General features: G+C 43.0%; 1 protein-coding gene across 1 annotated transcript in view; it reads left to right on the top strand.

Annotated features, from left to right (window-relative positions):
* LOC311048692 (uncharacterized protein) overlaps positions 1-13,944 on the top strand; it is a gene marked incomplete at its 3' end in the record, with an annotated part of 174,773 nt that overhangs the window by 82,650 nt on the left and 78,179 nt on the right. The window contains exons 33-36 of the mRNA XM_084061954.1: positions 752-1,145; positions 3,181-3,389; positions 3,628-3,725; positions 11,947-12,792. Of these exons, the coding sequence (XP_083918080.1) occupies positions 752-1,145; positions 3,181-3,389; positions 3,628-3,725; positions 11,947-12,792 (1,547 nt within the window). The remainder of the gene's footprint in view (positions 1-751; positions 1,146-3,180; positions 3,390-3,627; positions 3,726-11,946; positions 12,793-13,944) is intronic.

Here is a 13,944-nt window from a genome sequence, read left to right as displayed (position 1 = left end):
ATATACAGGTATTACAGCGTGGTACGTGTTGTGACACTGTTGATGTGGATGGAAATGAACTAAACTAATAATTATTATAATTTATTATAATTATTATTATAATTTGTGATCCTGTTGATGTGGATGGAAATGAACTAAACTCATTATTATTATTATTCATTAAAATTATTATTATAATTTATTATAATTATTATTATAATTTATTATAATTATTATTATAATTTGTGATACTGTTGATGTGGATGGAAATGAACTAAACTCATTATTATTATTATTCATTATAATTATTATTATAATTTATTATAATTATTATTATAATTTGTGATACTGTGGATGTGGATGGAAATGAACTAAACTCATTATTATTATAATTTATTATAATTATTATTATAATTTGTGATGCTGTTGATGTGGATGGAAATGAACTAAACTAATTATTATTATAATTTATTATAATTTGTGATGCTGTTGATGTGGATGGAAATGAACTAAACTAATTATTATTATAATTTATTATAATTATTATTATAATTTGTGATACTGTTGATGTGGATGGAAATTAACTAAACTAATTATTATTATAATTTATTATAATTATTATTATAATTTATTATAATTTGTGATACTGTTGATGTGGATGGAAATGAACTAAACTCATTATTATTATAATTTATTATAATTATTATTATAATTTGTGATACTGTTGATGTGGATGGAAATGAACTAAACTAATTATTATTATAATCCCCAGAAGGTCAGATATCCGGTGAGATGGACGGCAACACACTGGTCACCACGACGACGCCCTCCCTGACAGGAACAGGAAGTGGCGTGGCGGAGCTCCACCTCCTGCCGGGACGGCCGCTGTGGCCGGCCGGCCCCGCCCTGACGGCGCGGCTGCGTCGTCTGATCACGGCGTACCAGCGCTTCACGCTGCGCCGCGAGCCGACGCTCAGGCACGACTTCCTGCTGCACGACGGCCTGGTCGCCATGGCGATGGGGGGCGGAGGAGGAGGAGGCGGGGCTGGTCACCACGCTGGCAGCGGGGGCGGCGGTCCGTTGGCGTGGCAACTAGGGGAGGAGCTGAGGCGGTGCTCCGTGGCGGCCAGTGAGCCCGACCCGCTGTTCCTGGAGTGGCAGAGAAGGTTATTAGTATTATTATTATTATTAGTAGTAGTATTAATAGTATTAGTATTATTACTATCATTATCAATCATTATCATTACTATTATTACTCTCCGCAGGAGAGTTTTGTTTTCACTTTCTAAATATGACACACCGATTGGTCAAGCCTCACGTGACACGTGACAATACGGTGAAATATTGTATAAATACATGGCGTCACTTTGGCAGTGTCTTTGCCACTGCCAAAGTGAGGTAAGACAGGAACCATCACGAAATGGCTGCATGGCTGATACATAATTGGCAGATAGGACAGATAGGACACTTATATAGACAGGAGGGATATGACACTTACACAGACGGATAGGACACTTACAGTACACAGACAGGACGGATAGGACACTTATACAGACAGGACGGATAGGACACTTATACAGACAGGACGGATAGAACACTTACACAGACAGGACGGATAGGACACTTACATAGACAGGAGGGATATGACACTTACACAGACAGGACGGATAGGACACTTACAGTATACAGACAGGACGGATAGGACACTTATACAGACAGGACGGATAGGACACTTATACAGACAGGACGGATAGAACACTTACACAGACAGGACGGATAGGACACTTACATAGACAGGAGGGATATGACACTTACACAGACAGGACGGATAGGACACTTACAGTATACAGACAGGACGGATAGGACACTTACAGTATACAGACAGGACGGATAGGACACTTATACAGACAGGAGGGATAGGACACTTACATAGACAGGACGGATAGGACAGTTAGAACATAAGAATTAGAACATTCCCAACATTCCCAACACAAGTCTGGTAAGAGTGAGGTAAGACAGGAACAATCACGAAATGGTTGAGAAATGGCGGATACTGTAACAATTGGATAGGACACTTACACAGACAGGACAGATAGGACACTTACACAGACAGGACGGATAGGACACTTACACAGACAGGACGGATAGGACACTTACACAGACAGGACGGATAGGACACTTACACAGACAGGACGGATAGGACACTTACATAGACAGGACGGATAGGACACTTATACAGACAGGAGGGATAGGACACTTATACAGACAGGACGGATAGGACACTTATACAGATAGAACATTCCCAACATTCCCAACAGCGGAGAGTTGTGCTCCGAGGAGCACTTTTTCTAGTTACTATTACTATTACTATCATTAATACTATCATTATTATTATCATTATTAGTACTAGTATTATCAGTATTATTATTAGCCTGGTCCTCTGCTCCTGGAGTGGCAGAGGTAAAGGTAAAGTATATATATATATATACCTCATTATTATTATTATATCCAGCAGAAACCTGCTAACTCCAAAACGCTCATTTTTCAGGAAATTAAAAAACAAAATATAAACTTTTCAGGAAATGAAGAAAACCGTACATTTACAAAGCAAAGCAGTACTGCCTCATCACAGTCGGTTTAGTGACTTTATATTATGTCAGATACTTGCATGTGTCATTACATTATCACCACTTTACCCATATCCAGCTCATTACATTATCACCACTTTACCCATATCCATCTCATTACATTATCACCACTTTACCCATATCCATCTCATTACATTATCACCACTTTACCCATATCCAGCTCAAATGGAGTTAGGAGTCTGAACAGCTGACAATAGCTCCAATCGCGCGGAGGGAGAGATTCCAAATGGATCTCCAAGCTCACAACGCATCACAACGTGTGAATGAATGCCCTGATGCTTCATGACACTTATTATATATATATATAGGCCTACAATAATAAACAGGACTTTAAATATTACAATAACCTCTGCGAAGAGGGTTTCACAGAGTTGGAGAACTCCTCATTAAACACTGTGCGTGTGTGTGTGTGTGTGTGTGTGTGTGTGTGTGTGTGTGTGTGTGTGTGTGTGTGTGTGTGTGTGTGTGTGTGTGTGTGTGTGTGTGTGTGTGTGTGTGTGTGTGTGTGTGTGTGTGTGTGTGTGTGTGTGTGTGTGTGTGTGTGTGTCTTCAGGTGGACTCGTAGGGAACAGGCAGATTTCTACCGCACCGTGTCATCCTTCGGGGTTTTGTACGACCCGGACAGGAAGACCTTCGACTGGACTCAGTTCAGAGCTCTGGCCCGTCTGGAGAGGAAGACGGACCACAGCCTGGAGAGATACTTCACCTCCTTCGTTAGCATGTGTAGAACGGCCTGTAGACTGCCCCCTAGGAAGGATGAAGGTATTACACATTATTACATATACAGTACTTTACCTCCTTCGTTAGCATGTGTAGAACAGCCTGTAAAATAAAAAAAATACTGTGTCCTCAGCAGTTTTTACCTCTGTGGTATCGAAAATGTCTGTCTGTCTGTTCCTTTACCCATCACCTGCTTTTTTACCTCTCTCTCTCTCTCTCTCTCTCTCTCTCTCTCTCTCTCTCTCTCTCTCTCTCTCTCTCTCTCTCTCTCTCTCTCTAGCTATGGTAGATCCTACAGTTCTAGTAGAACCTCTGACAGAGGAGAGAGCAGCCAGAACTCTGTACCGCATCGAGCTGCTACGCAAGATCAGAGAACAGGTATAACCCTATAATATTATACTATATTATATCATATATTATTACTATAATATAACCCTAACAGGTATCCTCACGTCATTTATATAAATTAATAATACATCACATGATTATACGGATAATCTTTTGCAAAAATGTGCCTTTTGGTGGCGCTATAACAAGCCGATGTGAAATATTTGGGGCAGAGGTTCTTCCTTGCACAGTTACTCGTCTATCAATCCAACAGCCCGTTTATTCCACCCTAGACCTGCGGAGCAGCATTGTCTGACTGTCTGACAGGCATCTGGACACATAATCCACTCCTACATGTATATCTACACTAATAAATAATCCCTGTGAAAATATAACATTTTATAAAGTCATTTAAACAAACTGCTTTAACAGTCATTCAGATAAGATTGCAGATCTGGCTGCATTGAAAATAGCAGATCTACAAGCTCACAAGCGTCGCATCGCGATGCGTTGTGAGCTTGTAGATCTGCTATTTTCAAAATAAACGAGCGCTTTTGCGAGTGCATTTTCTCTCCCGACCATCTTTTCATGGACAGTGAGGTCTACAAAAGTACAGTAGCTTGTCCTATGGTATGGAGTTATGTCATAGAGAGTTATGTAGGCTACAACCTGGCCGGGTTAAGGATATAAACCCGACGCTTCAATCTCTTATTAACGTGGGGGCACGGGATCACTGCAGCCCGCCCGAGTCTCATGGGGAATGGCATACATAACTGCTTTATTTTAGTGTAACTCGAGTGCGCACTGCTCGGTATGGAGTAAATAAATATACAAACGTATTCCATTCATGGCGATGTGATTGGTATCATAATATGTCATTCATGTAGGCTACAAGCCTACGTGACAAAGATTCTACCGTCACGGATTACATGAAAGACACAGTTGGGCGTGTGTGAGAGAGAGAGAGAGAGAGAGAGAGAGAGAGAGAAAGAGAGAGAGAGAGAGGCGTGTCCGTGTGTGTGACTTGACAGGCAGCGAGGCGAGCCGGAAAAACTCTTTCTTATTGGCTTTCCATGCTTTGTTTGGTCGTATTCTGGTTCTTCATGTCGTAAAATGGGGGTGTTTTGAGAATATTTAAGGGCGTGTTATTTAAATGGCGCTCGTTTTCAGACGTGAGATTTATCAAAGCTTCAACCTGATTGGCTGTATAGGATTCGTTGATAAATGTGAGTTTGACGTTGGTGTACGGCCGCATTTATGGAAAATGATAAGACTTTTTTATGCTCCGTTGATAAATGAGGGCCATAGTCTTGAGACAATAAACCTGATGCTTTCTAAGCTGCCCCACCTACTGGACAAAATGGGAGTAACAAACTCCAGACTCAAATTTGACTTCCAGGATAAAATGTATCACAAAGTGCAACTTTTTCATCATCCATCTTTGTTCAATAATCCCGAACAGAGCTACAATAGTGTGACAACTGCCAGCTACAGTGGGGCAAAAAAGTATTTAGTCAGCCACCATTGTGCAAGTTCTCCCACTTAAAAAGATGAGAGAGGCCTGTAATTTTCATCATAGTTATACATCAACTATGAGAGACAAAATTAGGAAAAAAAATCCAGAAAATCACGATGTCTGATTTTTAAAGAATTTATTTGCAAATTATGAGGAAAAAAAGTATTTGGTCAATAACAAAAGTTCATCTCAATACTTTGTTATATACCCTTTGTTCGCAATGACAGAGGTCAAACGTTTTCTGTAAGTCTTCACAAGGTTACCACGCACTGTTGCTGGTATGTTGGCCCATTCCTCCATGCAGATCTCCTCTAGAGCAGTGATGTTTCGGGGCTGCCGCTGGGCAACACAGACTTTCAACTCCCTCCAAAGATTTTCTATGGGGTTGAGATCTGGAGACTCGCTAGGCCACTCCAGGACCTTGAAATGCTTCTTACGAAGCCACTCCTTCGTTGCCCGGGCGGTGTGTTTGGGATTGATTGATTGATTAGTTTATTGAATATTAAAATTCAAAAGGATAAAAAACACAAGAAAGCCCGTAGGCTTGTTTCAAGTGTGGTCCTTTGGGAAAGGGGACATAGGGAGCAACAATACAATATAATAACATAAAAAAACATAAAACAAAGCCAAATAAAACTTACAAATTCTAAAAGGACAAACAGAAGACTAGACATCAACTAAACAAAAACTAGGATCATCTCTCTTTTTTACTTTTAAAAACATCTAAATGTTTTTGTTTAAAAGTTACATCATGTTAATGGCCAACCATCTCTTTAATGCCATTTTAAAATTGTCAAAAGAACCAGTCAATTTGAGGCTGGAAGGCAAATCATTCCATTGAACTGCTGCTGAGTAAAGGAATGATGTTTTTCCCAGATTGGTGGAAAATTTGTAGGGCTTAAAATCAGTAGGGCTCCCCCTGGTGAAATGGCTGTGAGTATCACTGACCTTGTTAAAATAGTCACAGAAGTAATTGGGCGCTACATTACTTCTAATGTTGTGAACCAAGCACATTTTAAACTGGGATACTCTCTCCTCTACTCTAAGCCACCCAAGACTGGTGAAATGAGCATGGAGGAGATGAGTTCTAGGATGCAACTTCAAGATCACTCTAACCAATTTATTCTGAGAGGTCTGAAGTTTTTTCTTTAGGCCCATAGAAATGCCAGTGTACCAGGATGTACACGCATAGTCAAAGTGACATTGTACAAGGGCCCCTGCCAGGGTTTTTAGGGTGTTTGTGTCTAAAAGGTTGGATATTCTAGCTAAGAACTTAGTTCTTTGGCTTACCTTTGAGACTACTTTTAGAGCCATACTCTCTCCTGATGGCTTGTTATTCAGAATGCACCCCAAATAAGTAATGGATTCCTTTGTTGTGACTTCACAGTCACCTACCACCACTTTAAACCCAGGGGACTTCTTTAGTTTGGCATTTGACCCAAAAAGAATGGACTCAGTTTTGCCGAGGTGGAGAGACAGTTTGTTTTCTGCTAGCCAGACACTAACATTTTGGAGTTCTGCACTTAAAATGTTTTCAACTTCCGTTTTCTCTTTATGAGAGACTACTAAGGCTGAGTCGTCCGCGAAAATAAATAAATGACAGTTTACGGCTGCCTTCATGTCATTAACGTATAGCAAAAAGAAAAGAGGACCTAAGATGCTCCCCTGGGGCACCCCACTCGATAGAGTTAGTGGTGAGTACAGGGTGCCATTCATGTCCACCACCTGTTCTCTACCCAATAAGTAGGACCTGACCCATTGAAGTGATACACCGTTAAAACCCAGAGCCCTGAGCTTATCCAAAAGAATGTTATGATCATGGTCATGCTGAAAAGACCTAGCCACGTTTCATTCTTGCTGATGGAAGGAGGTTTTCACTCAAAATCTCACGATACATGGCCCCATTCATTATTCCCTTTACACGGATCAGTCGTCCTGGTCCCTTTGCAGAAAAACAGCCCCAAAGCATTATGTTTCCACCCCCATGCTTCACAGTAGGTATGGTGTTCTTTGGTTGCAACTCAGCATTCTTTCTCCTCCAAACACGAGAAGTTGAGTTTCTACCAAAAAGTTCTATTTTGGTTTCATCTGACCATATGACATTCTCCCAATCCTCTTCTGGATCATCCAAATGCTCTCTAGCAAACCTCAGACGGGCCTGGACTAGGGATGGGACGATATGAAAATGTCATATCACGATAATGGTGGCCAAAAATATCACGATTACGATATTATCACGATATTAGCGCGCTGCTTAGAAAATGTCATATCACGATAATGGTGGCCAAAAATATCACGATTACGATATTATCACGATATTGGTGGCAAAAAATATCACGATATTAGCGCACTGCTTATAAAATTCTGAAAATGCTAGAAAAATAGTGAAATCACATGACCTGTCATTTCTGTTAAAGAATATTTATTGTCTTGTCACACTAGGCAATTTGTAAACATCCAAGACTGTCTCACATGGAGGTAGAGAAAGAAAATGTAAACATACATTTTAATAACACCACAAGTAATCTCTCAACTTCAATTATTCACAATAAGGTCTCTTCTCTTTACATAAAACACAATATTTTTCTTCCAGGCTGCATGTCTAGCAACACCCAAAGAGACTGCTACAGTGCAACCAAACAATAGTGCAACTGTAATGCAACTATGCAAGTGCAAACTGTATTTCATACTTTCTTTGAACCTTTTTTGGAAACAAACTACTTGTCCTGAACACTGGCACTGTTCTGTAAAAAAATAAAAAGGCTGCATATAGTAATCATTGCTATAGAGTCTTTGTTCAGTAACAGGAGTCTCCCTGTCTCTCCAGCTCTTTAATAAACAGAAAATACATTTTTCGGTAGGTGTCTAAATCTCAGCCAATCAGAATTAAGTACCCATTTTTAAGCTTAATTTGTAGTGTTCCAGTTCCAATTTTGTCTGCTCATTTCTTAGTGTCATCACTTCCAATGTCACTTGTTTAATCTGTATCCTGATTGAGTTCTCTGTCCTGGTTGGATAAAATTGGAAATGAAACTGAAACTGAAACGAAAATGCATTTTCTGTTTAATAAATAGGTGGAGAGACAAGGAGACTCCTAATACTGAACAAACACTCTATAGCAATGAGTACTATCAGAATATAGAGCTATTTAACACTTATTTTAACCAAAGCAAATCACTTACCCTACCTTTAAGGATGATTTAATTTTAATATAGTACAAGAATAATGTAACTATCTGTAAAATATAACCCCCCATTTATTTAATAAAATGATGTATTGGGTTATAGCCTATTTGTCTCAATATTTGTCACATTCAGGCTCAGCCCTGGACTTCACTGACTGCAGGGGTCACATTAAAATCACATATTAGAGATTTTATGTATTTTCCCCTATTTTCTGTATTTTTCACCATTTAAAATATAGTATTTCTTAATTTTTAATAATTATAGCTTGTAGATTTTTTTTTTAGCAGCTTTAATTCTAATTGGCTACTGTAGACTGCCTATCAATTTCATGAGCCTGGGTAGGGCCACCTGGCCTGGCGGAGATCTGCCCTGTTGCGCAGAAGCACAGCAAGTGAAGGCAATTACCTTAAACAGGAGCTGCGCTGCCGAGCCCTGCTTCTAAAATTTCGCAGTTTTGCGTGCTTCAGCACCTCAAGCCCGTTGGATAAGCCACCACTGAGTGAACATTACATGAGCATAGCGTTTACCTTGGTAAAGTGTTGAATATTCAACCAGCTGGGTTTAACGAGACAGCGGCGCAAAATGAAAATCCGATGTTTCCCAAACGTGCTGTCACAGATGATCCAACCATCTTATAACAAATGTAAGCACATGCCAAGATAACCGAGTTTATATAGCTGATTCTGAGCTAAACATATTTATTTAATTTCAAAGTTTTTATATTTAAACTTTATGATGAAAGGCCGCGGCGGCCACACACATAGCAGCTGTTGTTAATGAGCAGCACGAAGCAGCTTGACTGAAGCCGGTTGAGAGCCAGCTCCGTGCAGCGCGGACTGGAGCGGAGGTTTCTTTGCGGGAGGGGACAGGGGAGTGGAAGTTTTTTGGGCATTTCATTCATTTATTTGTCCAAAAAAAAAAAAAACATAAAATAAAGATTGTCCACGAGTCTTTCTCAGCTACGGACACCTTCGTACTAGTAGCCTACAAGGACAGCGAGGCGAGTGCAGTCAGTGCACTGACTTGCTGCGACGCTGGCTTTTACACCCGCCTTCTTTGGAACTGTATCCTGTGCAGTCCACACACACACATATATATGCATGCTCACAGCTGTTTCCGTTTCCTTTGATTCTCGCTAGGCCGGATATGAAACCTGGCAAAGCAAATGGACACCAATCTTTTTTGGTAGAACTTTTTTTTTTTTTTTGCGATAATTACAGACCCCGCGATAAAGTTATCGTGGATTTTTTTTATCGCGATATACGATAATATCGTATATCGTCCCACCCCTAGCCTGGACATCTACTGGCTTAAGCAGGGGGACACGTCTGGCACTACAGGATTTGAGTCCCTGGCGGCGTAGTGTGTTACTGATGGTAGCCTTTGTTACTTTGGTCCCAGCTCTCTGCAGGTCATTCACTAAGTCCCCCCGTGTGGTTCTGGGATTTTTGCTCACCGTTCTTAACAAAAAAAAAAAAAAAAAGATCCTACGGGGTGAGATCTTGCGTGGAGGAATGGGCCAACATACCAGCAACAGTGCGTGGTAACCTTGTGAAGACTTACAGAAAACGTTTGACCTCTGTCATTGCCAACAAAGGGTATATAACAAAGTATTGAGATGAACTTTTGTTATTGACCAAATACTTATTTTCCTCATAATTTGCAAATACATTCTTTAAAAATCAGACAATGTGATTTTCTGGATTTTTTTTCCTAATTTTGTCTCTCATAGTTGATGTATAACTATGATGAAAATTACAGGCCTCTCTCATCTTTTTAAGTGGGAGAACTTGCACAATGGTGGCTGACTAAATACTTTTTTGCCCCACTGTATAATCTATTAGGCTACTGTACTGTAAGTTTACATCAATCATAGCCTCTCAAACCCAGATACATTGCTACCGCGCGTAATGTGCATCGCCTATCTACCCAAAATAACAGACATACAAGCTATCAACGCGCTGCGTCATGGCGTGTCGACAGCTTACAGATCTGATCTTTTGGGCACATAAACAATGAGGGAGTATACAACACTACGCATTTTGGAAACCAAATAAGCTAAGGTCTGTAATATTACATTACGTGGTCAACAACATAGACATGTAACTTGCTTGTAGTCAGTGGTTCTCAACCTGTGGTTCGGGACCACAACAGAGCTCACAATGCCTCCTGAGCTTGTAGATCTGCTATTTTCACAGTATTTATCTGTGGAACCGATTATTTTGGGGGGTCACGGCCTGAAAAGGTTTGAGAACCACAGCTTTAATGCAGTGAACATTACATGAGCGTAGCGTTTACCGTGGTGAGGTGTTGAATATTCACCCAGCTGGTTTTAACGAGACAGCGGCGCAAAATGAAAATCCGATGTTTCCTAAACGTGCTGTCACAGATGATCCTACCGTCTTATAACAAATGTAAGCATATGCCAAGATAACTGAGGTTATATAGCTGATTCTGAGCCAAACATATTTTTTTTATATTCAAACTTTATGATGAAAGGCCGCGCTGGCCACACACATAGCAGCTGTTGTGCTCGCCTCTCCATGTTTACGTTAATGAGCAGCACAAAGCAGCTTGACTGAAGCCGGTTGGCCCCAAAATGCCCCGAAGTTTTTGGGGCATTTCAGTCATTCATTTGTCAAAAAAAAAAACATAAAATAAAGATTGTCCACGAGTCTTTGAGCTCGAGTCCGAGTCAAGTCTCAAGTCTTTGAGGGGCGAGTCCGAGTCAAGTCTAGAGTCTCATTTGTGGCGACTCGAGTGCGACTCGAGTGCGACTCGAGTACGAGTCCCCGACTCAAAACTTTGGGATCATCCAAGGAGTTTCTGAAGGAGAGGCCGGATGTGGATCCATGTCAAAAATCCTTCCGGTCGGCCTTTCCAATGTTATCTCCTTGACTAAAAGCTTAATATCTCCATTTATTTTTAACGTGGTGGAAGTGAGACGTTTTCGATCGGCGATCACTCTGCAATGGAGGATCACGTTGGAAATATTATTGTTCCAGGCGTTAGTCGGGACCCTCCGTCTCGCACGCACGCTTTGTTTACATGCACTTCCGCGTCGGGGTTTCTACAGCACGAAACGTATCAACGTAAGTGGATGGAAGAAATGCAGGCACTGAACGTATAATATTTTAATAAACCTCTGGCACCCGAAGTGTTAAGAGAACCACTGTTAAGAGAACCACTGTTAAGAGAACCACTGTTAAGAGAACCACTGTTAAGAGAACCACTGCTAAGAGAACCACTGCTAAGAGAACCACTGTTAAGAGAACCACTGTTAAGAGAACCACTGCTGTAGAATACTGGAGACTAAGTTTAGTTTCTAACAGATTGATACAGATTGTAATGATCAGGTACCTACCGGTCAATACTGTGTGTGTGTGTGTGTGTGTGTGTGTGTGTGTGTGTGTGTGTGTGTGTGTGTGTGTGTGTGTGTGTGTGTGTGTGTGTGTGTGTGTGTGTGTGTGTGTGTGTGTGTGTGTGTGTGTGTGTGTGTGTGTGTGTGTGTGTGTGTGTGTGTGTGTGTGTGCGCGTGTGTGTAAACAAACTCCATTTCCCATGATTCCAGGTGCTGCGTCACCCTCTGCTGTCGTCCCGCCTCCAGCTGTGCCGGCCCTCCCTCTACCTCCCCGTGTGGTGGGAGTGCGGCGGCAAACACGACCGCGACCTCCTGCTGGGCGCGGCGCGCCACGGCCTGAGTCGCACCGACTACTACATCCTCAATGACCCGCAGCTGAGCTTCCTGGAGGCTCACAGGAACTACGTCCAGAAGGAGAGCCGGGCGGGGGGGTTCCACCACCACCTCCATCCTCATCATCCTCATCATCACCCCTCGTCCAATCCCTCGCTGGCTCCGCCCCCCCACTGCTGCCTGTATGAGGCGGGGCTGGGGGGCTGCCACTCCCCCCAGCCCCCCGATTACCCCTCCTCCGCCCCCCACCATCACCACCACCATCACCACCACTTCCACCACCACCACCACAACCCCCCTCCCCCTGCTCCTCCCCCCGCCGCCCCCTCCCCCGCCCACCACCCTGCCCCGCCCCCGCCTCCCCCCACCGAGCCGCCGGGGGCCCCGGGTTCGGGTTCGACCTCCTCTCCCCCCCCCGGGCTGGGCATGGTGGTCCCGCGGGGGGGCGGGGTCGGGGGGGACTTCCTGGACGAGGGTCTGGAGCTGGGCAAGTCGTCCAATCAGGACGTCCTGAACGGCTTCCCCTTCAAGTCGGCGGCGGGCGGACAGAGCATGCTCAACTCCTACGGCGGGGCTCTGGGCCTCCTGGACCCCCCCGGCCTCCTGGACCCCCCTCTGAGTAGCGACGTCCTGGTGGGGGGCCAGGACGTCCTGGTGGGCGAGCAGGGAACCTCAGAGGAGACCGGACTGATGGCGCCTTCTATGGAGCTGGACCAGTTACAGGTACCTGTCTGTCTGTCTGTCTGTCTGCCTGTCCGTCTGTCTGTCTGTCTGTCTGTCTGTCTGTCTGTCTGTCTATACCAGTGCCAACGTGTTATTGTTGTTTTTTTGTTTTTTTCACGTGGCCATAGACCTTATTAAAATCCTTAAGATTGAGCTGTGAACTGTTTGTAAACATCGCTGAGATCTCCCTGCTTCTACCAGTGAAGACCACGTGTCAAACGGTGCCTCCATGTTGTAGTTACAACGGTTTATGTTAAACAGTGAAACAGAAAATGGGGTTTCAGTTTCGTCATTAGAACGGGGGCCGACGGGATCGGCAAAACCGGATCCCAAATAATTCCGTTTCCGGCGGCGTTACAATGAAATGTATCGAAAACTGAAAAAAGTATTTTTTTTCGGAAAATAGGAAAAAGCACCAGTTGGCGTAGATCTACGCGATTGGCACGTGGTGGCTTTAAATAGGTTGGCGTAGATCTACGCGACTCGCAGTCAATGTGTTAAAGTGGAATCTCGGACCCTTTTTCTTACCTTTGTATGCTAGGCAGACGGTCCATGCTCTAGATCACCTATTCTAATACCTTTTATTTGTTAGATCTGATGTTCATATTGACAGAACACTCTCCACGGTGTTTCTCTTGAATGCGCCCCAGTGGTAGTCTTGTAGAGAGAAATGCTGTTGTGTCTGTTATGCCGTCATATTTGGTGAGTTTGTACTGTAACTAATAACCTCATGCACATCTATGGTGTTTATAACCATAGTAAAACAAACACCCTGGGCCACCACACAGGGTTAATCGGGATAACAATGAAATAAAGACAGACATTTTTATGGCCTGGGGATAGAAAGTGTCCCACGTGCTACATCCTAAGACTTTCTGTATGTGTGTAGGTAGCCCCGCCCCACTAAGAGACCAGAAGAACATGACATTCTTAGATACTATTGGCTTGAGCTCACCCAATGGGTGGGGGGATGGGGGGGGGGGGGGGGGGGGGTGAGTAGAGGTAACCACGCCCACTTAGGAGACCATATTTCTACCATTTGTCATAGTATTGGCCATTGATAAATGAAGGGTCTTTGTCCATACAGGTCCAACCAACCCCTAATAGAAGTCAAACACTGCCATCTAGTGGCTATTCCTCTGCAGGACGCCA

Source organism: Gymnoscopelus microlampas (assembly GCF_963454915.1).
Source record: "Gymnoscopelus microlampas genome assembly, chromosome: 7".
Taxonomy (NCBI): Eukaryota; Metazoa; Chordata; class Actinopteri; order Myctophiformes; family Myctophidae; genus Gymnoscopelus; species Gymnoscopelus microlampas.
This window is presented reverse-complemented; position numbering and strand designations above follow the sequence as displayed.